Source organism: Struthio camelus, chromosome 19 (genome assembly GCF_040807025.1).
Source record: "Struthio camelus isolate bStrCam1 chromosome 19, bStrCam1.hap1, whole genome shotgun sequence".
Classification (NCBI taxonomy): Eukaryota; Metazoa; Chordata; class Aves; order Struthioniformes; family Struthionidae; genus Struthio; species Struthio camelus.
In genome coordinates this window covers 3,764,045-3,791,322 of record NC_090960.1, presented here as the reverse complement: position 1 = coordinate 3,791,322, position 27,278 = coordinate 3,764,045, and the positions used below count along the sequence as shown (strand labels likewise).

Below are 27,278 nucleotides of genomic sequence, written 5' to 3'. Positions count from 1 at the left end.
TATGTATTTTATTATCGTAGCTGCATTCTCTGGCCTTTAAGAGCTTTAAGAAGCTGCTGGTTTTGAATGCATGGAGACTTAAGAGCTCCATGCTGCTTTGGCACCTTGATTCAAAGAGGCTACGGAGAATCCTGCTTGCAGAAGGAAGCAAAATTTTTGTTTTCTAAATGTTTTTCGGAGAAGTAAAGAAGAGAAGTAAAGAGCAACAGAAGACTTTTGAAAACATGTACTCTGTTAGGGTTGACGACCAAAACACTTCATTAAAAGTTGTATAGAAGAAGGAAATTCCTTTTTTCTTAGTAAAGACGTTTGCTAGTGCAAAACAAAGAATTGCGTTGTTAAATCTAGAAATGTATGAAAAAAAGGAATTCCTTCCAAGTTTATACCTTTTTGTGCTATAAAGAAACTATGAGATTTTTTTACGTATTGGAACTAGCTAATGTTCAGTTACAGTACAGTTAATATTGTCCTTTATATTTGAATAATTTGCATAATGAAATTAGGTTGACATTACTATCTTATCTGCAAAGTGTTCTTTTCCCTTTTTTCCTAAATCATTTAATGCTATTTTTGCTAAAGGAAAACATCTACCTTTACTTGTGTGTGTTTACTGAGGAGCAGAATTTTCTTTCTGATCATTCTTTAGTCTTTTTTATCAAAGGTATAAGCATATAAATCTTGGTTATAATCCGTTATCCAGATGTAATCACTAGAGGCAGTTTTTATTAACTCTGGATCTTCAGATAAAACATGGTTAAATTGCATTGTTTAGGAGCACAGGGGAATTTTTTGGCCACTTAAGGAAGCGTACTAGTGGTATAGTTCTCCACCTTTCCAGTGGTTGTTTAGGTATACAGAAACCTATCACAGAATGGCCAAGGTTGGAAGGGACCTCTGGAGATCACGTAGTCCAACCTCCCCTGCTCAAGCAGGGTCATCTCAAGCACATTGCCTAGGATCCTGTCCAGGCAGGTTTTGAATGTCTCCAGGGAAGGAGACTCCACAGCCTCTCTGGGCAACTTGTTCCAGTGCTCAGTCACCCTCACAGGAAAGAAGTTTTTCCTCAGATTCAGACGGACCTTCCTGTGTTTCAGTTTGCGCCCGTTGCCTCTTGTCCTGTCATTGGGCACCACTGAGAAGAGTCTGGCCCCCTCCTCTTGACACCCTCCCTTCAGGTACTTGTACACATTGATCAGATCTCCTCTCAGTCTTCTCTTCTCCAGGCTAAACAGGCCCAGCTGTCTCAGCCTTTCTTCGTAGGAGAGATGCTCCAGTCCCTAATCATCTTCGTAGCCCTCTGCTGGACTCTCTCCAGTGAAACCTATGACCGTGGAATAGTCTTTGCTGTAGTCAGAAATAAGTTGATATTCAACAGTTATCACGCATTACATCTTCTTGAGTTACATATTTGAAAAACCTTTGAAAAACCTTTGTCAGACTGTTTACCAGTGTTTTTCTTGGGACCTAATACATGTGCTACTGTTGAATTTATGGATTCACTAAACTAAACTGCGTTCAGTGAAAGTAATGCAGTTGCTGGTAACAACAGTTTTTGAACACTGTTTTTCTGAGGTTTTTGAACTTCAAAATATAATGAAACAAATGTAAATTGAAAGGGAAGTTCTGTACAATGTTTCTGAGCAGTGTCCCAGCAAGATTTTAGCAACTTGTGCTGCGAGTGTGTTTTGTAAGACGCGGTCAGCTTGGGAAAGAAGTTCCAGGAGATATTATGCTTGGAGTTCTTGAACTTTGTTTAGTATCGTTAATATTGTGCTTTAGAAAATCTCCCTTTGAAACCACTGAATTAATGGAAATATACTGAAAGACAGATCTCTAAACAGAACATTTTTAGCAAGGAAAACTGCTGCATGTGTTTCTAAAAGCAAAAAGAGGTTTTTAATTATTGATCACTTAGTATTTAAGAACCACACATACTTGTAGACAAGCATGTGCATAAATGCTTTGCTCTCTATTAGCCTGGGGCAAAAAATTTGTTCTTGGTGAAAATGGAATCCCAGATGTCCTGGAGATACGGGTAACGATGTCTATCCCAGGGCAAGGTGAAGACCTGGAGAGGTGATTAAAGAAACATTCTAAAGACAAAGCAATTCTTAATATAAGCTTTTGAGAAGGCTTAATGAAATATAAGCCTTCGAAAAGACTGTTGTCAAAAATTGCTAAATATAACATTGGTTTAAATTAACATTGAGGAACAGATTGCTATTTCCTTTGTATTGCATTGAGTAACTTCCTGTAAGAGACCTTCCAATTACTATTTCCTTTCAAAGGCAGAAATACATTTTTACAGAAGCCAACTGGCTCTCAGAGAAGTTTCATGTTTAGTCAATAAAGTGATATCCAGATGTGGATGCCATAATACATGATTTTGATATTAACTCAAATTCCTGACTCTCTTTTATAGTTAAAAACTTCTAAATTGTTATTATTTCATAATTGTATCTATCCCCGTAATCTTGATTTTTAATCATATCTTAAGCATTAGTGAAAAATAAATAAATGAAACTATTAAGAATGTTTTGTTTTTTATGACAACCAGAAAAAACAATCCAAGCAACCCCTTTTGGTTCCAGATGGCCTGAGTTTGAGTCAGTTTGAGACAAATGCCTAAAGTACTTGGCGTTCTGCATTTCACTGAGAATTGTCTGGCCTAAGGCCAAATCGAGGGTTGTGCAGTCAGAGTCATAGAATCAAGATACAGTTTTTGCTTGTCAAATTCCTTTCTTGTGACTTACAAAGTAACTATTTTGATTCCATCGTAGTACAGTGTCTAATACCAAATATCTAAGTAGAAGGGGTCTGACAAGGTGTTGAACAACTACCTGACTACTGTCACTGCTTTTTTGCTGCTGTGAAGTTTGACTCTGTTAGGACCACGCTGGCACTGGGAGCCATCCCATCAGCGCAGTTCGCTCTTCAGTGCCTTGTAGATATCTTTGCTTCGAACTTACCAGAACTTCCACTTTTTGGAGCATAGTACAAAGACGCTGGCATGGGGCAAATCCAGCAACGTTCACCTGGTCTCTGTGCTGTGCCTCTCCTGTAAGGTGCTTAGGCTTCAAAGATTAGGACCCTTTGGTTTAGACCTTAGGATTAGAAGTTGAGAGCACAATTATATTAATACCCTACAGATACTTGGCACAGCTGCTTAAATCACCGTACCTGTTAACCCATTTGTGATGCTTTAGACTGACATTTCAGAAGGCATCTTTTGGAAGGGTGTTGGGTGCTGAAGGCTTGAGAATGTCTGTGCAGAAGCTATGTTAGTGATTTAAGTGTGGTGTAAACTAGGCTAAATTTAACTAGCTAGATTTAAACCAGCTGCGTGGCATCCTGATAACAATCTAGCCGCAACAACCCAGAGCTCCATACAGTCAAATAGAGTATTTACCTAGCTTTTCTGATGCTTTTGGGCAGGGGTTACTAAGTCTGGATTCCCATGGCTGGACTCAGCACTAGCATAAAGTTGATTGCATTGTAGAGATATCTTAAGGCTATTTATGAAATTCCAGCCTTAATCTTTTATGAAATCCTTTGGGCTCCTTGGATTGAAAGTGCTATAGAACTGCAAAACTTTTTCTGAGCGTTTTAATGTAGAAGTTGATGATCGAGTGGGGACTCCACATCAAAAAGTAGATTCTGAAAAGAAGTGGATGATGGAGAGCCCACAGTGACAAACACACAACAGAAAAGGGAGAAAATAATGCTTTTTTTTTGCAAGAGGAATCCCCTTTGTTTTATGTCGTATTACAGATTCTAGGATTCTGTTACATCCCCTGAATTAACACCAAAATTTCATTAGCAAGACATGATTTGAAGATGACATACTTCAACACTTTGTGAGTCAGCCAGATTATGACCAGATTAATTCTGTTAATAAATGGGACTTAAAAGATTTCTAGGAAGGAACGTCACACAGTAATGCTTCCCTTGGTGAGAAAACTTTTGAAACAGTGGTTTTTCTTTGTTATGTTTAAAAATGGGAATCCAAAGTGTATTTTATAGCCATAACAGAACATGGGAGAACAACTTTAGATTTGAAAGTTGTGTAGACCAACATGGACATTGAACATTCCCAGTCATCGTGTATTTCTTAGATGCTGCTGTATCTTGGAGCAAGAAAGTTGCAAAGGTTAGATTGAGGGCTCATCAACACTGTGAAATTTCCCAATACAACAATAACAAAATACTTGCTCAAGTATAACTCTACCAGAGTAAGTCCTTGTGTGGGCTGCTCTATTTCCTTTTATTCTGGAACACTGCTCCCACATGGAGGGTTACACTGATATTGCTATATTTCAGCATGCCGTGCCGGCAAATTTCCCCCTAAAGAGGGTGCATGGTCTCTTGGGCTTAGCGCTCGGCAGTCCAGTCTCGGCGGAGCCCGCAGCTCCAGCATTGCTTGCATCATCCTCTGGCAGGGTTGCATGCTTGGCTGCATGCCTTTTCTTTTTCATTTGCGTAATCCCCCTTCCCTTACTCTTTCATGTTTGGTTCCTGCTAAAAGTAAAACAAATTATTTTAAACCTTGGGATGTTTAAAGCATTCAGAATATTTCTTTAAGAGCACCTGATAGCTTTGTTTCCAGAAAATAGTTGTCAAAACACGCTGGTGGTATTTACAAACCTCTCTAAAATGTAATATATCAAAAAAACTATGTTTTCAAAATGTTGTGAACAAGCTAGTTTTGCTTTCGCTTATATTATCAGCCATGTTTATAAGCAAATTCCACTTGTAATGACAAATAATATTTTGTATTAAAAGAAAAAGCATGGCAGAGATATGGGAACATTAACTGAGTTACTGTACGCCTGCAGATCTATTTAGTCTATTGTCCTCAAAATACCTTTTGCACTGCCACCACTGTACTCTGCTGTAGTCAATGTCATTTTTATTAGTAGGTAAATAACAATAATTTGTTGGCTTAAAAGTCCCGAACAAAGCTAGCTCTCAGTGCGTTAGCTTAGGGAGGTGTGCTGCTTCGGAGAGCGTACAGCCTAAAATGCCCTGATGAAGAGTAGAGAAAAGGAGCATTTGTGGTACAGTCTTACTTACAGGATATTGGAGCACAGAGCCTTGACTTTGCGCAAGGTCAGTGGCAAAGCTGGAGATGATCTCCACGCTCCTGAGCTCCAGCTCAGTGTGTCGCTTGTCATCGCATCAGTGCTTCCCGGGAGAACAGTTTCAGGATCCAAACAGTACTAAAACTGTATCGCACTGTATTGTTGGAGTGGTTTTGGACAGGAGATGGCCCAGGGTTAGCGTCACAACTACCAAGGAAACTTGCAGGCTTGCCAGACCCTTTTGAGAAAGGTGGTTCTTCCTCCAGTTCAGTTCTTTACCTTTTTGTTAAGCCTGCTGACAGGTTTCCAAGATGTGGCAAATAAGGAGGGAAAAGTTTACGTTTTCAGCATTCTTTGAAGTAGTATGTATTTAAAGGGGCAAGACTATAATTACTAGCTGTTCAGAAGGCTGTAAACACGTACCACTGATAGCACTGAGAGTGCTAATTAAGAAAAAAACCCTGAAAGCTTAGCATAAACCAAAAACTGAAACCTAAGACTTGGTGTAACTAAATGAAGATACAGATTTTTTTTTTTTTAGTCAAGTTAGTCCTGAGTTGCTCTCTTCTCCAGCATACACTGATGTAATAGCGTTAATCTAGACACTCTAGACTGCTGTTCAGTATCTGCGTGATGAACTTTTCTGTTATTGGGCCAGTAAGATCCATATTATTTATAAACATTTTTGTTTGTCAGTTTTATTTTAATTTAGTTGAACTTTTTTGTTAACTACCACTAGCCTATAAAAAGGAGGTCAACATTTCACTGTTGAAGTTGGCACTGACTCATGTCTTATACGACATCTGGTAGGAACATGTTTTACTGTTTGGAGTGGGTCTTTGGCCATGGACATGTTGAATTTGGTCAGTCACTGAAGATCTCAGCTATCTGTGTCGCAGAAGTCTCTAGAAGCATCTCAAGTCCATCTACTTGCTTTTGTGGCTAAACGTTACCATGGTAAACTTTGACTTCAGTCTATAGTAATACTAATAACTCAGCAATGTCCCTTATTGGTGGGGAATTAGAAGGCACCAACGTATAAGATTTTGTACTTTAGCATTGTAAAATAGTCATGAAAATTTACCAGGCAAATCGTGTTATCTTGCTCATAGCTTCCTGTATTTTGTCTGACCAGCAAAGAAAGCCATGTATTCCTGAAGGGTGGGTAAATGACATTTGCAAGGCTTTTATGGTTTTACATTCTCTTGTACGTGGGGACCAAACTCTAAAGTACCTATTTTTCACAGTTTTTGTTTGTATGAATACTAGCTTCACCCAAATTCACCCTATAAAAGAAATTGAGGGTTTAGCCCCAAGCCTATTAGCTGTTGCACATGCTGTGTCCTCTTGATTCCATTACATGGGTATCTTTAAATGGCTGTATTGACACACTCATTATGAATGATAATAAAAATAAACTTGCTTTCATGTTAACGTTAGTTTGTTAAGCACAATTATTAACAGCAACCAAAACTGATTTTAAGAAGTCCTCTCTCCTTTTCATGATCATATCTCCTTTTCTGTTGCCACAGAAATTATTTTATTGTGTGAAGCGTAGTACCTTCACTTCAAAATTACAGGGTTTCAGATGTTTAGCCAGTCAGGCAATCTGAGTGGCTGAGCATCTGTAAGTACTTTATAATATCTTTGACATGCATTGTGAGACAAAGAATTGAGTCATCTTTTTTTCCTGCAGCAAGCTTTGCACTCTGGCATTTTTCTTGACTTTTCATGTCTCAACACATTGAAAAACTTACCATGGCCAACAGCAAAAACATACTTACAAGTTTTATAAAAGACTAGAACTGGTGCTTGCCTGGTCTCTGAACTGCAGACCAGTTTTATCCGGCAGGTTTAAAAGTCTGTATTTTTACTTTTTCCTACATAATCGTTGTTGCTCTCAGTGTTTTGCTTTCCCTGCAGAAGGCACTCTGCTGCATGACTTCCTCTTTAGTCTTTCGTAGCCCTGGTAGGGGTACCACATTACAGCCACCAGTCTCAAAATTACAGAATTAAAGATTCCATAAATGCAAAACAAAGTATAAAATCCTATATAGTTAAATATAAAATCTTATATAGTTAATCCAGCAGTTTCTCTTAATGAGTTGCATTACAGTAATTTTGCACTGGAAAAATGGCAAAAGGGAATTAAAGACAAGCCCTAAAGTTCGCTACTTTTAACTGACAAAACTAAAATCATAATAGTGAATGGGATCCTAAGTATTAGAAGTATATAGAGAAAACTGCCTACTAATGACTATTAAATAATACTGACACAAGCCTACACAGCTAGTAAAGAAGGGCAAACAATGTTTTTAACTCTGATATAAGAAAATGGAAATTAGCTTTTTAAAGGCTGCTGTGATGGTGACAGTTTACTGTACTGCTGCATATCAAAGACACTTTACCTTCTGAAAGAGCACAGGGACTTTAATGAGGAGGAGAAAGTTGTATTTGGAAAGATAGAGTTGAGGAGATACCCCAAAGTTACGAGACAGATGGCCTGGGAGGAAGAGCCTGTGTTCAAAATCGTGGGACTTTAATAGGGGAAAACGGAAAAAAAAAAAAAAAAAAAAACAGAGAGAGAAAGATAAAAACAAGTGTCTAATGTCCTCCAAACACAGGGCATCTGTAAAACAGTCTGTGCATGGGACTCTGTAGCCTTTCCAAGGGTTGTGCTTTGTTCCGGCTCCAATAGCTTCCTGGAACCCAGCCTTCCTCCCGCTCGCGCTGGAACAGCCTTGACTTCAGGGCTTCTCCAGCAGTGTAGGTGGAAACACAAAATGTGTGAACTATATATTCAACCAACAAAAGATTCCCGGAGCAAATGACATCTTCAAAGCAAACCTTCCGTAGTCCACAAACGTTTATTACTCTGGAGTAAAGACGTTAGAGCCTGGCACAGTAACACAAGTTACAGGGTTTGCCTAATAAAGATTGAGGATGTGGACCTGCTCTACTTATCAACATATATTTCCCTACGACATTTTTCTAGTGGTGTGGCTGGTCCCAGGAGTGAGATGAAATAGCACTAGATTCCGTCGGCTTATTCCAGCATGTCTACACAATTTGTGTAAACATTTTTTGCAAAACTGTATTTGCTAATATAGGTTGTTGTCCTTTCTGTACTAATCGTGGTGCTGGCTGCTCCAAGGATACCAGCAGGGAAGAGTCACCTTCAATTTCAGCTTTATACATGAAAGTGCTCCTGCCAAAATTGTTGGCATTTTTGTGTGTGTGAAGGTAGTAATTTTTTCATAATAATTGTTGTTGTTGTTGTTTTTAAAAGTAGCAGTAGAAACGTGATACCTCTACAGAATAACTAGTTACCAGTATTTAAAGAAAGGGTAACAGTAGAATCAGGTGGTCAATAGCATTCTTATCACTTCTGGAAGCTATTGTCTTTATTTTTTATAAATATAGTGTTATTTTCCATACAAAATGAAAATTACCTATTGTTCCTTAGCATTAAAGGATGAGTTACAAAGAAATATTAAAGGAAAGCAGCCAAAGCTGCCATATTTCTGCCACTTTCTTGCATCAGTGGAGTTGAGAATAAAGGAACTTTCCAAGCTACAGTACTGTACTTGAAAAGCAAAAAAAGTATGCAGGGACTTTTATCTGTGTATTCAGTAGATCAGATGGCAAACTCCCCCAGACAGCCTAGCAGGGGAGCCAGCTTCTGCTTTTCTGAGTAAGCCCTGAGTGGTGTGCAGCAGCACCAAGTACAACATCAAAAGATACGAGTATGTATCGAATGTAAAGTTTTGGGTTTTAAGAACGTCCTTCTAATTAGCACAAATTAAATATTTGTGAGTTCTGGCGCTGACTTTCTCACAGTTTCGTGCTTAACAGAAGTGGCATTTTCGTCTCTCTATGTAAGAGGTGAAAGGAACAAATATTGTCACCAGAATGTGACAGCTCTGTCCCTTGATATAAATGTATCCCATTTAGCCCTGTAGCCTGTTGTCAGTCACTCTGCTCTACCCAGTTGGAAAACGTGAGAGGTAGTATTTAGCTATTCTTTTTCTTGAGGAACCAGATGATTTTCATTGAATGTTATTATCAGCCAGTTTTGTGGTTTGAAGTGGTTCCAGAATAAAGCAGTTCATCCACTTAAAGAATGTCTAGGCACTAATAATAATAAGCTCAGATAAATTTTGGGATACCTCCATCCTAAGGGAAATTGGTTTGACTTGCCCTTCAATGGATATTTCTTTTACTATAAGCAGCCAAATTAGCACTAAAGTCCAGAAATGGAAAAAATTATATTCCTGCATATCTCATTTTGCCCCTTTTTTCCAAGAAAATTTGTATTATAAACACTTTTGTTTAGGCCTGGTCCGCCTTTATGCCTTGCAGTTCAACAAAACTTTTTCTATGTATTCATATAGTACAAGGGTATATAAGAAGATTAAAAACTAGACTAGTTTTATAAATAATAGATTTATTCTTTGAGCCTTTTACACATGGATTCTGCACTTACTGTGCACAGGCCATCTTGCATTGGAGTTTGGGATGCTTTCACTAAAAATGATTGGTCGTTACTGATTTGTGCACCATCCAGGCTGTGTTGACTGTCTTCAGTGGTGAACAGGATTAAATTTATTTTTCAGAGAAAGTCTTGTTTTCAAGTATTTACTTTTTTGATCCTTTAAAACATGTGTAGAGAAGGCTGGGGACTCAAGGCTGAAGCTTGTTCTTCTTCAGGGGTCTGTATTGCTAAATTTATTCTCAGGACTCTGAAATAAGTGTTGCCTGCAGGACAAAACTTAGGGCTCTAAATGAGTTTCTTTACACCAGTCCCCTTCACAACCACCGTATGAGAGAGGCCTGAAAGAGCAATGAAACAGAGGTCAGTTAAGCACCACAGGAACCTTTGTCCTCTGACATAACCATTTTTTGACTTCTTCCGTTACCAAAACTGTGTCTCTGCCTATTTTAAGTGTAGGCTTTCACAGCACTGAAGTCAAGAACTTTGGTTAAGTCAGTATGTTGATTAATCTGAAGCCAAATCTTTCTTCACTGTTGCATGTTCATATGTTCATACATGCACCTATTCCACTCATACAGTAAAAACAGTTATCTGCAGAAGTAATAGTGAACATACCTGTCGGAACAGCTTTCACCAGCTTGGCCAGCCAATCATGAGACCCCAGATTTGTATTTCTAATGTTGAATATGTCTCCTACATTTGGCACCTCAAGAGAAATATATCTACCATGAAAAACCCAGATTTCCAGTTACAAAGAATTCATTAAGATCTACTGAAGTTCAAAGCAAAGAGGCCAGTTCCTCACAGGTCAGGGCAACTCTTTGTATGGTTCCTCCTTTGCCTCCAGCAGGAGCTCATCTCCAGAACTTGTTTATTTTTCTGCTGGGATTGCTGGCAGGTGAAGAGAGTCACATCAGCTCACCTCACGCGTATTTTCATGCTGGAAACCTATACCCTGAATATGCTGTTTTCCTGGCCCAGCATACCATGAGATCATGGTTTCAAACCTGTCCATGTTGGCCTTAGAACACAAAATATTCAATGCACCTTTTGGTTCCCCTCTTGAGATGTGCCATAAAGCCACCAGCTCAGTTTTGCACTGGATTTTCCTCATTGTCAAGGAATAATACCTGTTGTGTGGAGAGGAAGAGGAGCATCACTTGATCATATCCTGAAAAACTGTGACTGTCAGATCATTTGTGAATCAAAAAAGAATGACATGAAGTCCTTCTAGAACCAGTTCAGGATAAAACAAAACAGTCCCATGTCCTGGGGAAGACGGAATTGGGACGTATCGACACCTGAACTTCATACAGATATGTGGTAGTTTTGAGAAGTGTAAAATCGGCCATCTTACTGAAAGGGCAACAATTCTAGTCCAGATTCATCCAGTCTTCTGAAATGTACTGTCTCGGGAGTGCAGCACTGTGATTTCATTAAAAGGACATATTGTTTGTATTAGAACCATGGAAAAGGTGTTCAAGCCTGAAGCACTCTAATGGTTTTCTGTGCATTTTCTATTTGACTGTTCAGGGACTTGTGTGTGGGTCTACCATGCTCCAGCTTGGTCCATTTTCTTCCTGTGGCCAGCCTGACTCCCTACACTATCCAGCATCCACCCTTCCACCAAACGAATCCTTAAACTCGAAGAAACACATGGAAGAGAATGTGCTTATTTAGAGAGGGATGATGCCCATAGGTGATTTGTCCTATCCGCTGCATGCATGCCAAAAGCCTCCAGGTGCTGTCTGTGCTCGTGCTGTGTTCCAAGTTCATTACTGTAAGACGGGGTGAAAGTACAAGCAAGAGAAAACTAAACATGAAAAGTGAGTTTGTTTGCTTACTAATAGGCTTGGGAGTGGCAGAATGAAACTATATAAATAAAAATCCAGGCTACCAAACGTTAGATACCTGCAGGAACACCTGCCTAGTTTGGACCAAGCCAGAGCTGCAGTCGACTTGAATCTAGGTTCTGCCTGGATTCAGATAAAGTGTTGTCTTTTGTATAGGGTTATATTTAAATTTATTAAGTTTTTATTTCTAGTGTTAATATAGTTAGTGTCCTTTGCAGTTTTGCACTTGCTTCAGCAGGGTAAAACAGCAATTACTAACGACTGTGTAATAGTTTGAATCGTATCAGTGGACTGTGATGTCTGCATACCTGGAAACGCCTTTGACCACAGCTATGTTCTAAGCAGTGACGGGCATCTCATATGTGATAGTTTTTTACTCTTACCAGAATAACACTTATGTTTGTGTAAATCCTAAAAACAAGAAGAACACAGAAGAACGTGGAGTGATTGATGAGCAAAGAATGCTGTGAGGCCTGAGTTATTTTACATCCTGCTTTTTCCTTTCCACTGTCCTCTACCAGGTCTCTTCTCCTTCCTGAATCCTACAAAATGTGCATTTACAGGTGGAGTTTGGTACAGTTGTGAATTCAGTTGCTAGCATGCCTCTCTAATAATCCAACACTTCATGGCTTCTGTGCCTTCTCCTCCTTTAGCTTGCTGTTGGTGAGGACAAGCTTATTTGTGCTTCCTTATCAGATCCTAAAACTAGATCAAGATTTATGCAGCTTTAACAATACTAGAGTTCTTAGTTCTTCAGTAGTGCATTGTATATTGTTTTTCCTGCAGTTTATGCCTCATTTATGTAAGGAGAAATTTTCTAGTGTGCAGGAAGCGGTGGGAAAGCCCTGCTCTTTGTGCTGTGCAGGTCTAATGAGAGAAGGTTAGTATGGAACTGCACAAATGAGAAGCTGGTGGGACCTTAGAACTTGATCTGTTTTCTGTTACTTTTAATGCTTTTTCATTTTAAAAATGTCATCTATATAAAAATATTTGAAACTACTTACATGTAAAAAAGTAAGAGAAAATGAAAAGAGCCTTCCTTCTTTTTAGACGTGCCAAACAGGTTTTGATCAAGAGTTGCTGAGATGTTCTAACCCTTGAAGCATTTTCTACCTGCATAGAAATGGTCTAATCCAGCATTTCTGAAACCAGAAGACAATGATCCGGGACGTTTTTCTTGTTCAGAGCATTTTGGGTGATGATTTTGGTGTACTGGAGGTATTGGAATTTGACACTAATCCTTCAGAGGCTTGAAAGTCCTATAGCAGATAAACTGCAAAGAGATAAACTGCAAAGATTGTCTTAGGGCTTAAGGTAAACAGAATTGGCTGTGCTGGCTCAAAGCAAAGGTCCGTCTGGCTCAGTTTTCTGGAACATGGTATCTGATAACAGATGCCCAGGAAGAAGTGTAGGAACAGGATGAAGTTTTAGTGACATTTCCTCAGTATACTCCCCCATCCTCCAGCAAGTTGGTTAGGTGAGTCCCTGAGCCCGAGGTGATGTCTGCATTTAATAGGCTGTGATGGACTTTTATTCTATGGTTGCTTTTCGAACCTTGCAACCTTAGCACCCGCCATGCTCTGAGGCCATAGCTGCACTGTGTGTCATGTCATACTCCTAGTTTCATGTCATAGCCCTAGTTTTGAAAAAAAACAACCATTCCCTGTTCATTTGCTGTGGAGTGCTTACACTTCTGTAATCTCCTTCCTTAAGACTCTTCAGCCTTGGTAAGAAGTTTCTAGTGTATTCAATCCTTTATGTGGAAGTTGTTCCCTGTTGCTATAACTGTACTGGTTCTGGGTCTAGTGTATCTTTTTGAGATGGTGAGAGCTGAAAATACATATAGCGTTCAAGGTGAAAGCACTATGATGGCTTAACATTGTCCTCTAGTCCAATACAGTTACTGTTGAGAATATTTTTATATTATACTGATATATTTTTCAAATTCAGCTCCCTTGTAGGTTGTCTAAATCTATCCTCTCTGAAAGATTAGTGTCCAGAAGTGATTTTCATCCATTTGAGGTCATCCTTCCTTTTCAATATCTCTCTATTGTTTTTTTTTCCCTAATATCAGATGGCCTCCTTGGGCACACCTAAGAGTAGTTGTTTTATACTTGGCAATGCATGGAGATATTGTGGGTTGGAGTAACAGAGTTTAGAAGATCAGGCAGATGAAGGCATGTATATTGCGACCAGACTAGATCTTTGTTTTCTGTGGTATCTATATATTTATAATTATTGACAAGTTAATTTCTCATAGGGGAAAAATAGCCCTACTAGTATCAACAAAATAAATGGAACTCGGTCTTAAAAATGTGAAAGATATGTAGAATTAAAAATGGCCAAAGTAAATCCAGATCTGCTTCTGGCCACTTGAGGAATAAAGGCTAATAGAGGCTCCAGAAGTGCCTGTACAGAGCAGTGGAGTAATGCAGAAAGGTACCACTTCTGACATACCTTTGGGCTTTCTTTATCCTGTCATCCTTTATCCTTTCATCTTTGTTCTCCCTGTAAATTGCATTTCAGCCAGGCACTGGGGCAGCAAGTAGACCAAACAATCTTCAGCCCTTCAGTAATGTATCAGAAGCCACATTTCTACCTGTAAGTGGCACTGATGCTTAAGCTACTCACTTGGTTATTGGGAGGTGAGAGAATGGACCTTCAGGAGTATTTTAATTGCCTTGTCATGATGCTTGGGGAATTCCTTGAAAGGAAAAGCAGAGGGATATCTTGTGGATGCTAGTTAGGTTCACAAGTAGATCAACAAAACCTGCTTAGTGGCACCAAAGATTCCCCTCATGTCTGTGTATTTCTGCACAAGAGTTTTCTGCAACTACAGAAAGATCAGCTAACTGAATTAGCACAGTCTTTCAGCCATCTTTGAGCTCAAAACCAACTCGGAACAAAATTTACCAGAAAAAGCAAAACTCCATTGAAATCAGATCTGTTTTGTCACAACTGTGATAAGAGCTCTCAATATCCCCCAGAAGAATATATCTGAGACAAAGCAATTGTTTTTTTTTCTCCTTCTCATCCTCTTCCTAGTTTTCCTGCATACACATTACACCTAATTTGTTACCTGTTTTTGTGAAATTATCAGTGTCACGAGATCGAACGTAGGGTTTCTGTTTTAAGTTCAGCCAAGCAATTGCTTATTGCAGTGAGCCTTCCTTCAGTGATCTCTACCAACTGAGCCTCTCGTTTTGATCTTACCCCAGCTAGCTTTAAGGGGTGCAGAGTTAGCTGAAAATTTGCAGGCCAAAATTCCTCTGAAACGCATCAGGCCTTAGTGATGCGAGCAGCCTGGCGTGGCTCTGACCAGTCTCGCCGCCGAAGTGGACGGGGAAATTCTTCACCGTTGGGAATATTTGAATCTGCTTCAGCTGCCTCTTTAAAAGCTTTACACCTTCTGCACTGAGACTCCGTTAGTGTTTAAAAGGTATGGCAGTTCAAGTTATAGAGAACTGGCATGAGACAAGCCATTAAAATACAAGATACGGATGACCGCCTTTTTCTTTTTGTATGTATGGAATACAAACCAAATGTTTGTTTTAGACAATTGCTTTTAAGGGAAGCGTGGCCAGTAAATTTAAGCCACACAAGTTCATAATATTTAATTAATGATTCCAGTTCAGCAAAAAGATTACTTTAGACCTAAAGGAATAGAATGGCAGATATTCCCAGAATATGAGTTATGCGGGAATTAGAGTATAGCTATATTTTGAATAAAAAGTTGTCAGAGAGGTTTATGTAAGTTGTGGAGCTTTACGCTATTCTTTGCTATGTATGTATGTATGTATCTAAAACATTTTGCATTAGTATTCTAGAGCTCTAAAATGTGAGGAGAAACTTCTAAACAAGCCAAAATAGATCTTTTCCATATCTAATTAAAAAAAAATATGAACTTAACAAAAGATTTTAGAAAGTTGGCATTATGACAGCAAGTATCTCTGCCATGACCTCATATGATTACCTAGAGCAGAAATATTCTGGGATGAAGTTCTGATCAGTCATGTTTGTATGGCTTTAAAAAAGTATGAATTCGATACTCTATAAAACGGATACTTGAAAACAGTTTTCGTTTTCCTCAGGCTAGTGAGATTAAAGCCTCATAGTCTGTTTGACCAGCTGCAGAGGATGTGCTTTTTCATTTTTTCTTTTTAAGTAAATGAGCTTCATCTCAATTTGATTAAAAAAAAAAAGTCAAGCTTCAAAAATGCTCATTTTCACACATTTATTTAAATAGGAGCAATTGCATTATCATGGCTTGTTGCTAATGTGATTGGGGTGGAGGTCGTTAAAGACTTCGAATAAAAGAATTTCTAAGTTTCCAAGTGTGCATCCTTCACTGTCAAGAATCATCCCATTTTTGGCTTGCAGACATACTTTTAGAAGATACTACTTTGCTGCCTCTCACGTCTCGCGTGCATCGAATGTGTGGGCGCTGTTGAGTCAAGCTAGCTCTTGTTCAGTTCGAAAAGCAGTGGTTTGCCTTGTGAGTTCATATTATTGATTAAGGTTTCTTTGAAAAGGTATAAAGACATTATTAGATATCTTTCTTTGCGAGCGTGTAAGAAAATATGTATTATTTTATCCGGTAGGGACTACTTCTACTGCAGTAGGGAGAATCCAAGCATTTCTTCAAGCAATAGCGTGGAGTCTGCTGGTTTGGTTTTTGTGCATTGCACAAAATACATCCTTTTCTTTTATTTGTACTGGGAATTGTATTAGCCTATTGACTGAAAATATCTGAGCCTTTAATATTTACTTTTAAAAGGAGCATAGCAGAATAAGATGTTTCATAAAGCCTATTAGAAATGTTTATATTACCGAGTCTTCATGCGTCTGTGACAAGGAATGTGCTTTAAGACGACATTTGTAGAGCAGTGCGGGTCTACTGAAGCTGCCGATTGCCGTCTCCAGGTGTAAAGTTTCAGCACACCCACTTAAAGTGGCAGTTTGGTGATAAACTTATTTTGGAATGAAGCCTCTGGCAGTGAGAAGACTGCCTTGTTCAGCAAGTGATTGATAAATATGCTTTATCGTGAGTCAGATGCCCTCGAAAGCGTTGCAGGAAATCCTGATGGAGCCCCTGGTGTTTGTTTTTTCAGAACTGTTAGCAAGCATACAGCAGGTAGCAAAACAGATGTTTTGCTAGTTAATTTGTATTCCCAAAAGCAGTTTTTTACGAGCACAGCATATCCAACATTGTAGACGTTCTTACAGCATAGCATCAAAAATTCAAGAAGTTGTCTAAAATCTTGAAGGTCTTCACAAAAAAACTACTATGAGGATGGCAGACTCCTTGCGGTTTCCGTTGCTTGTGAAGTGTTTAATAAAAAGCAAATTAGGAAATGAAAATTGTCTTACGGATCCATCGGGCGTAACAGTTATGCCTGTTCAACGTTATCATACAGCGTGTCAGACATTAACCTGATTGAGAGTGTTTTATTTTATATAATAGTCTTGAAATCAAACTGAAAGGTTGACTTAAAATGCCTAATGTGTGTGGGCTTTGAGGTTGATAAACTCTGCAGTTCAAGTTTTAATAACTCGGGGGGAGCTAAGAAACTTCAAAAGCTTGTGTGATAAATGTTTTTGACAATGCGTCAGCTGAACATTAGACAGAATCGTGGTAAATCCTCTCCTTCTAAGTGGTTTAAAATGGAAGTTTTGAACTTTTCCTTCATACGTGTATGCTTCAGATGTCATGGTATCTTTGGGTTTAAAAGATTCGTTTTATCTAGCAAATGAGACATTGGTGTTTCTGTCTACACCTCGGAGAGTGAAAGGGGGAGACGGTGCAGTAGTTCTCTCCTTTCGGAATCTTTGCCCTCTGCGTTCCCACGGGCACCCTTGACCATGAAGCCCCTGTAGGCCAGAGGAAAGGAAAAGCTAGTTTTAGAGCATATTGCCTAAATACTCTAGGCAAGTATTAGAGTAAATCTTCTGAGTAGACAGGCTTTCAGAATGACTTCATCCCCATGGCCCTAAAACTTTCGGGTAAGAGACAAAACAATGCTTCCACATGGCAACTGCTTGTTGCTTTTTGTGGTTTGCTGAGAAAAATAGATGAAAGCAAGTTTATTACTACTCTTTGAACCTTGCCTCCCTCCCCCTCTCCTATCACCTGTGCCACTACAAAAATAAAGTGAAAACAGTTCCTTCCTTTGCTCCTCCTGAAAAAATGCCTAACTTTACAATGTATATTGCTGTTTTGTTTGAATTTTTATCTTTTCAGGACTTACGCTATTTTATTGCATCCTTTGCATTTCAAATAGATTCAATTTATAGTGCACTGCTGTGAAGCCCTGGCTCAGCAAAATGCTTAGGGCCTTGCCTGCTTTTAAGCCCGTGAATAACTCTGCTGGTACTGTCAGTATGTTTTCCTGGATACCTGGCTATGTACTTTGCAGAAAATGGTCCAAAAGCTTTGGTCAGCTAAACCAGGGATTTACAGAAAATGCCCAAAGCACTCACAGTGATATCTTGAAAGAACATCAGGAAGAAAGGAGAAAACCATATGCAATATGGACAATCTTGACAGCCCACAAGGAATCTCCTGGAGACACCGATTCTTCATGTTTCCAGGTGGAGTCTGATGGACTAGTTTTAATGGACTGCTCAGGAGCTAATACTGATGATCTACTCAGCAGCCAAAGTATCTAATACACTGCCAATCAGTCCCTTGCATATGATTTGTGAAAAGCGAAAATAGCATACCGTTAGCTCCTACCCCGCTGGAAAAAACGTTTGAATGCGTTTCTTTTCTGTGGGTGACCTACGTGCAAAATTTTTCACTGCTGCTAGAGAGACTTAGTTTTGCTCCTAGACTTAAATTATTCCCTTCCTTCCTGAGCCTCTTCCTTTCTTCCCACGCTGCCTGAAGGGCAGAAGTTCTTGTACTTCGCCGTGGCATCTCCTGCTGGCACATTTCAAAGCAGTATAGACCGGCTCCAAAAGGAGCCCTGCTTGAACTTGCTTAGTGAGCAAAACCCACAGCTTGGGCTAGTTTTGCAAGATCTCCGCTCTCATTTTGAAATACAGCAAAGTGGGCCAGATTTCCAAAGTTGTTCAGCATATGGAAGTTTACGTTAGTCTAAGTGGGAGCTGAGTAATTCTTGGCTTTCTTGAAAGTTACCCCTTTTATCTGATTCCTGACCAAAGACACTTTTTTCATAGTGGTAACAGAAAACGAGGAGCTATCACTTTTAGTGACATCTTTAAAGTGATATTAAAATTTGCATTTGTATTTCATGTTGGAATTAATGTTCACTATTCATGAAATAGTGCCTAGTGGTTAGCATCGTATGTTAAGCATGAAGGTTCCCAGATTATTTCTGCGGTTTTGTCATTGCTTAGTAGGGCACTGGACAAATCAGACTTCCTCTCCCCACCCATGTATAGTTATTAGCAGTTTCACACAGATAATGAAATTTAAATGATGGTAAGAGGCTAGGAGGTCACTGGAAGGAAAGTGTTCAAGAAATGTAAAGTTCTGCTTAAGGTGTTTTAATTTCTCTCCCTCTGGAGCAATAAAATGCAGATTTTCTGTACAGTCATAATAGCAATTGTAACGTTACCTGTAAGAGGGAAGAATAAGTTCAGTTACCAAACATTGTACCTATTTTTTGTGGAAAATAATAGAGATATTTTATTTTTCTGTTGGCCCCTGCATATAGGTTGTGGTAAGCTTGGTTTGCAAAAAATAAAGCTATTGTTTTAACCAAAACCACAGAAATTTTGCCTTTCATATTGAATCAGTAGCATAATGAGCAGCGGAGCAATAGTTCAACATCAAAGGAGACTTTTTGGATATGTAGTGTGTTGCAACAACAGGGAAAAAGTTCCCACCAGAAAGGAATTTTGCCATATGTGAACAGCAAACATATGTATTAGGTTAAAACCATAAGATTTCCTTTGCTCTGCACCAAAAACAAGAGAGAACTTAAGTAAGGATGTTTTCAGAGTCGTGCGTTGGAGTGTAGAGCAGAAGACAACTGGTGTCCAAGGTATAATGGTGATGCCAGTGGGCAAGAACAGAAAGCACTGATTATGCACCAACAATTTGGCTCAAACATCAGTATGTTGCTTCCAAAAAATACACTTTTTTTTTTGCTCTGACCGGTGGAGTTACACCAGTGATCTTTGTAGATACATTTTCCCAATTTTTTTTTTGGTAGTAATAAACCCAGACATGCTTGCTCATCATAAAGCATTTTAACAAAAATGACAATCACTTTTTTAAAGTGTGAGTGGAGAACATTAGTTGGAGAATAAAAACCTATGATTAATTTTGATGGGATACTTGCCCTGCTGTTTGTAAATAAAGAGTTGCATTTGATTCTGTATATTGTGAGACCATCTACTATAAAGGATAAGTTTGTGCCCTGTCCTAAGACACTGTATTTACAGCTTCATGGGGAGATAATTGTGCTCAAGATTGAATGTTTCTTTGACATAATTTTAAAGCATTCTCCAGTTATATTTGTGGAACAAAAATTCTTTTAGTTTTGTTAACGTTCACACAGATTTTCTTTAAACTTCCAGAGTGAGGTTTTCTTCACATGATGGGGGAAGAGAAAACACATCAATGGATGTAATATGAATTTAGTAGACACTTAAAGAGGGGTCTGTATTCAGAATTATTGTTGGCACATGTTTTGAGGATGTAAAGTGGAAGCCTTCTTCTGTGGGCATTAGTAAGGAGACAATTAAAACTACAGTAGGTAATTATGGTAGCTTTTATTACTGCATCTTTCATTAACTAATTATATTCATTTGGTAATGTTTGAAAACTTCTTTGAAGATGAAAAATGCTAGCTATTATTACCTTTTATTAGTAGCATTACTCTGTACTGGTTGTAGATACTGAGGTCTCTTCTTGATACTGGTGCACATCTGTGTATGCAGAGTAGGTCTTACAGCCAATAAAAATTACAAATATATATAAAAAAAGAGAATATGCCATTATGTGACATAATCTGATCATTATGAGTAATGACTTTCCTACTGACACTTTTAGTTTCAAGATGAAAAATATATTGGGGCTTTAACATTTTTAGAAGATTTTCCGTTCCTGGTACGTGTCTCCCCAGCTCTCGGTACCACGGAGACAAATATACCAGGATCGCAGTGATCCCAGATGTGCCATTGATTTTGATGGGGGCAGGGATCAAGCCCCATCTACACTCAGGAGCTCTCTAAAAGTAGGAAGTTGTTTGAGTTTGAAGAAGAAGAAGTATCACAAGCTTGTAAGTACAGTGCTTTCACATAGTGATCAGTAGTATTTCAAAACAGTAATGTTTTCTGTTTATTTAATCCTTCCAGAACTGAATTTTCTTTCAGGGAATCTGACACTTCTTTTCTACAATGTCCTGTGGTTAAAGAATAATCAAATCAGGTTTCATATATTAGGGAATAAATGCTTCATATATTCCCATTTCATACTTGTTCCTGTGCTTCTTAAAATCTTTTTCTTAACCAGCTTTCAGTTGATTTAAATTAAGCCGTGTAACTAATGCTAAACGTTTATTCCTGCCCTGAAATGCATTTTGTAATACTGGCATCGTACCTTTTCGTCTCGCTATGGCTCCTTGTCAAAGCTATATTCTTTACAAGTTAAGGGGAAAAAAAACCCTTTGCAGCCTTGGTCTGGCACCCCGAAGGTGCTGAATTCAGGCTGAATTCCTCTGGTTTCGTGCCTCATCCCAGTGCCTCTGAGAGCTACGCAGGCCAAATCTTGCACTAGCTCCCCACGTGCTACTCTGCTGTCTCCAAGGTGCTCTTAGTTACCGTCGGCAGGGTACGTTTCAAAATAAAACTTAATTAAACATTTCATTGGTTGATAATTGAGCCACAATAGAATAATACCGAAAAAAAAAAAAGTGCCTACCCGGAAACGAAGTTCAGCTGTTTATCTCTCCTTTCCTATCGCACCGCGTCCCAAAGCTTCGGGTGGCCCCGCGGCAGCGGAGGGCTAGCTGCAGTCCCCGAGCCCCGCGGCGCCGCCAGCTGAGAGCTCCACCGCAGGGGCGTACGCTCAGAACCATCCCTCTTCTCTTCCGTCAGCCTCGTGTCTCTCAGTGTCATATGTGACCAAAACATTTACAATATTATTTTATTTTAGGAACCTTTCCGTTTGTATAAACAAATCAGATGAATGTTCCTTTCATAGAGCTGTAATTCACCCACATTGTTGCAGCAGAGCTTATTATCTCATTTACATTTTTAAGTGCTTTTCAAAGTGTAGGATATCTGGGCTGGAAAGCAAAACATTTCATTTCTTTGTTCTCAGGCCAACACAAAGCACTTCCAAGGTCAGGTATGGTGTAGACTTTCAACAGCAAACATGTTTACATGGCATTTGAAAGCTGGTTTAACTGAAAAAAAAATACTGTCTTTATAGCAGTGATGTAAGTCAGCTTAGCAAAGCTGAAAGAAGGGGATTAATTTTGTACTTTGAAAAATGTAACTTAGTAAGTTTGGCTTTGTTTTCTACTTTGGAAAAAAAAAAAAGCCTCTGACACCCAAAAAATGGCCTGCATTTTTTTTACTCTCTTTTTAGCTTTTTTTTTTACTATCCCTTTTTTTCCAACCCAACAGCTATTAAACAGACATGTTGTTATTCTGTGGGTAAAATCTGACACTTGGAAGCTGTAGAAGAACTGCATTTCTAAAAAAAACAAAACAAAAACCTTGTTTAATTTTACCAAAGAGCCGTTCTGTGGTGTACCTAGGGTAAGTTGTCTGCCATTTTTAAGAGCATTCTATGTGAGAAAAGGTTATCTGTCAGATATAGAAAAAGACAGAATGGTTTTGGGGACCCAGAGAAGTAGATATCAGAACATTCAGGCTCTGACCAGTGAATATGAAGTTTTTATGCCAATAGTGAGGTTTTTCCGTGTGACCTTCAGAAGGGTGCATTGTTCATGACATCAGAGAATATATCGTATGAGTTTACAGACCTTTCCAATCACATCATGTCTGGTTGTTGGTATATCTCCTATTAGGATGGCAGGAATAACACTACCTTCTCTGTCTGACTTCACAATTTTTTGGACTATTGATGATAAACCTAGACAAGTAGAGGACCAACCAGCTCTCGTCACCTTTGTAGAATCTAGGTTTGGGTATAAAGGACGTCCTATGATAACTCAGAGTGTTCGTACGGGAATTCCAGCTTTCCTATCATCATGTAGATGAAAAATAAAAAGATCAGCGTTTGATCAAAGCCATGCCAAAAAAAGGAACATTAAAATCTCATGGTTGTTGCAAATTCCTGCATAAGATTATCTCTGAAAACAGTAATTAGAAGTAAGTAATTTTGTTGCCCATGATTTCAGTGTTCTAGGAAGAATCATGAAGTTTGGATGACTGATGAATGGATAATTGTAAGACTTGGTAGTTTGTTACATTTATACAGTATAGCAAAAAAGTTTTTTCTAAACTGTATTAGTTCAAGGCATTGTCTGCTCTCTTAATGAAATCAAATGTGTGCTGTGCACCGGCAAACCCTGTCTAGAGTAGACGGACTTGGCAAAGACTGTGGGTCATCTGAATTTCCCAGATTAACTTACTTGAAGAAGCATCACAAACCCTCCGATTTAGAAGAACCTCTCATTTTATGCTCTGCAAAATATGCTCGCCTGTTGTAGAAAATAAAAGTCAAAATGGAGAAGTTAGGGAATGAAACAGCACCAGACCAGTTCTCCTGTCTGCCACCAAGTGGTTGCTCACTCTACCAGGAGCTCTTTGGGATCCCATTTTGTGTTCAGTACTTGCAGAGTTTTGTGATGCAATGTGATATAAGTCTGTTCTCTGAGATAAATATATATGTATAAACCCATAATTATACAAATATATATATGCAACCTCTTGACCATCTTCAGCATAGTGTGGAAGAGTGAAACTTGCTCTTGAGGACAAGTGTTAGGGCCCTGCAGGAAGAAATCAGCCTCAGATGTGGGGATTCAGTGGAGCAAGGGTTCCTGCCTCCTCATTTTTCACCATACCAAGCTATTTTGACTGTATAAACTGATCACATGGAAATAGCAGGAGAAGATGGATCACACTTTGTAGTTTGTCTGAAATGTGCTCCATGGATGTTCTTGAGAGTTGTTCTGTAACGGTCATGCCTGTTCACTTTGAAGTTGGGGCAAGACTTTTTACAAATTAATTGGGACTTTCTGATGTGTAGAAAGGCCTTGTTTGTTCTGTATCACATTTCTACGGTTGCATTACCTGATCATTTTAGGTTTAAGTCAAGGTAGGCTTGTTTGTATTTTAAGTTGCCATATTAGATGTACAAAAAGGAAATAAGAAGCCTACAATTCACACATATGTTTCATTATATTAATGCTAATTAAAGATACTGCAAGACTCGTTGAGCGTAGAAGACTGGGTTCAAAGACTGGATTTCAACATTTCTTAGCAGCGGTGATAGCATAAAAGTCCCTGGGCAGATCTGAAGTTCATGCTTGGGTCTGGTTAAATTTTTTGGCATCAGAATATGTAATAGTCTTATAGCTGTAAGACTTTAAAGTTAATGCCTGGCATCACTTCAAAACAATGTGCAAGATCTATCATAAGTAGTCCTCTTATCTTATCTCAATAGCAATTTTATCCTGTAAATGATTTGAGAGTACAGTATTTCAGTCCTGTGGAAAAGAGCAACGTTTTTTTTTTTTTTCTGTTAAATCTTTGTACTGTGAGTACTTTTAATGATCCTGATTTATGTATGGGTATTCTACTTTGAGGAAGCAAACGATAACCATATCACATGTTCTGAAAAATGCATTAAGAGTATATGGGCTTGCTGGTCTCTCCTTTGCAGCAAGCTCTGCAGAAGTTCTCTGTGCAGCTCAGCTGTTAGAGAAGCTGCACTGAGACACTCTCTATGTAGCCTATATGTAGTCTGAGTCTCTACTCTGGTCTAGTCCTGACTCTGCTCCACACTTTTCAGCTGATGAGTAGCTATGCCTTGATCTCCTGGCATACGAAATATAACTCAAAATACTCCCTCTCAGCTGCCCTGGCTGCCTCCGTGTTGCTGTCAGCCCCACATACTCATTGTGCACTTTGCTTCAAGTCAGTACTTGCAGTTAACAATGCCTTTATTCAAGCTGACAACATAACTAAGCTTTTAGTAAGTGTGTAAGTGAATGTTAAGTGTGTATTCAAACATTCAACAATGCTTAGACAACTTTAAAAAAAATCTTTGAAACTTTGTATTGTTTGTTTGGTGCATATCTGTTAGAAATAACAGACTATCAGCTCCTTGGGGCATGACTGTTCTTTTGTTAAGCATAGAACAAAAAGATCAAGGCTCTGAGGGGCTGCTGTAATAAAAATAAATATACAGGAGGAACAATAATGACAAAATAAATTTGTCCATGCATTTTATGAGCTTAGTTTAAAAGTGATTATTTCTGAACTAAGTAAAGATTGGATAGTAGTTGTGGTAGAGTTAAGCGATCATAATATCTGTTTTATTTATTACCATTTTTACTTCATTTGTACATCACATGCTAGGCATTACCACAGGGAAGGAAGGAAGGGAGCCCCTCATCTCAGAAAGCTTCCCATTGAAATAACAGGGAGTACATTGTCACTGCAAATTCCAGACATGGTTTTCCAAAGGATCCTTCTGCTGGTTTAGAGGAAGAGCTATTGGTGCACTGCAAAAGTGCGCCTAGGAGGCACAGATTGTACAAATAAACTGATAGCAAAAATCGGAGACAGAACTTGCAACATTTCTATTTCACTTTCAATCTTTGAGGGTATTTATTGCATTTTTACTATGAATGCGTATAAGCTATGATAGGATAGGCCTCGGTATTTAACTATACTATTTAATGCAATTTAACTCCTCCTGTTTAATTGATTATCCCACCTATGCAGAATAATTTTGTCAATGTGGGTGGCAAAGCTGGGCCTGTTGCTTCTTAGCAGCTCTCATGAATTGCTAAAAGCAACTATAGCTGAGGAACTGGACGGATACTGCACTGTTTTCTTACTCAGCCTATTGAACCACGTTATCTATAAGTTTTTCTGTCATCCTGTGTTTCTCACGTGTGTTTTGCATCCATTTGTATTGTTTCAGGCCTTACGAGATGAGATGGAAAGTTATCGCATTCAGATGCGATCTGCAGAAAAGAAGCTGCAACACAGAGAGCTGGAGACCCAGGAGCAGGTACCTGGCGCTGGCCCCCTATTTCTCTTCCCTTGGGCAAGGAGGGTCTATGTTTAAGAAGGATATCTTGCTTCAAAGCAAAAGCACATATTTTCCTCCAAAATTTTCAGCTAGCTTTCTTTTCTGTTTTTGTTAATAAAAGAGAATTAAACTGTCTGAACCCTACAGGCAAATACTTATCTCATGCTCTCTATTTCAAGTTGGTATTTCAACTATTCTAGCTGTTAAATGATGTATTTATTTTCAAGTGACTATACTGTTTTGATAGAGGGTTTGGGGACTACTCTAACGTGTCCTGTAATGGCTTGTATTAAGAAAATTATAACTGGACAATAACTGAACTAAAAATAATCTTTATTGCTGATCTTATGTATGCGTTGTTCTGGCATGTTGTCCCTAAACAGTTCCATTTGATAAATACTGCTAAAAATTTCTGGACACTTTCAGGGAAATCAGAGATTGTATTTGCTTCAAGCAAAATTGTGCAGGTAATTTACAGACTAGTATTGAAATGGAAAGTGAATGATCTGCATTTAAACTAAATTTACCTTTAAACATTCAGGAAAACACAGCGGTTGTGGATATCTGAATCACTTACAAATGTGCAGATCTCCAATAGAAATGAGTTTGTGCAGCACTTCAGAACTTTGTTTGGTGCTGATCAAACAGTATCCACAATTATTTGTGTATATGAGGTGTTGCTAAACCCAAACTTGAAGAAATAGAAGTATGGAGTGGTTGTAGAAGAGTAATAATCATGAATTTCAAATATTTTTCTCCAGTTGTTGTTATCCTACTTGCGCATGGGAACCCTCATTGACCTTCAGTGTTTACCGTCATGTATTTCCTCTCCATGAAGTCAGGGATTTGCTCTTCTTCTCTTTTCCTTGCTCTGTCTCCCAGATCTAGAGGTCGGGTCAGGCGCATCCAGGGCTGTAATGCTTGTGGCATCTGTGAAATTTGATGTAACCAGTGCCTGGTCTACAAGCATTGCATTGCAGATTGAGTCTCCTAGAAAAGAGAAGGGAAATTACATATCCAGCAGCATGCTTGTCCCTCACAGGGAATAGCACTGGGCTGCACACTATGACAGGCCTCTTCCAAATCTCTAATTTTTTTTTCTTTTCTCTTTGCCACTGCCATTTTACCTTTATTTTCTGATCGTTTTTGAGAGGGGATCCTGAAGGAAAAATAAAAAATAGCTGACTGAAACAGGGAAAGACGAGAGCTCTAGAGAGCACAGGATGATCCCCCTTTTCTGCCTCAAAGCTCTCCTCTTACGTTAATACCCAGTCCGCGCTGAATTACTGTAGGACCAGCTCAGCTGGGGAATGTACCATTCTCCAGTGTATGTGGATCCAAAATGTGATTTAAATTATGCTGCACCAGCCAGCTTAGAGCTTTTCCAGCAAGGTGGAAATACATTAACAGATTTATGGTAACGCTGATAGATGAGTTAGTCGACTGTCTGGTTTCTTCCATTCATATACTGAGAATTTTTGAAGAAGCTGGATCCATTGAGAATGTTTGTGTTTCAGTGGCTTTGTTTTTTTTGCACAGAAAAACATTTTGAAAGTTGTTAGTGTGTCTTCTCTGTGACTGGTTAATCCATTAGTTATGCTTATCTCTCCGGAATAAAAATACAAAAATGACTG

The 27,278-nt window shown here is 38.8% G+C and overlaps 1 protein-coding gene and 1 long non-coding RNA gene across 8 annotated transcripts in view; one reads left to right on the top strand and one right to left on the bottom strand.

The window, feature by feature from the left end:
- Positions 1 to 27,278, top strand: part of CEP112 (centrosomal protein 112) — a 183,242-nt gene that overhangs the window by 137,169 nt on the left and 18,795 nt on the right. For all 7 annotated transcript variants that reach the window (XM_068914100.1, XM_068914096.1, XM_068914098.1 and 4 more), the window contains one exon: positions 25,534 to 25,623. In XM_068914100.1, coding sequence (XP_068770201.1) covers positions 25,534 to 25,623 — 90 coding nt within the window. The remainder of the gene's footprint in view (positions 1 to 25,533; positions 25,624 to 27,278) is intronic.
- Positions 15,650 to 21,574, bottom strand: LOC104146771 (uncharacterized). The gene is made up of 2 exons (XR_694765.2): positions 21,325 to 21,574; positions 15,650 to 17,300 (listed from the first exon to the last, which is right to left on the bottom strand). It is a non-coding gene; the product is annotated as an uncharacterized lncRNA (long non-coding RNA).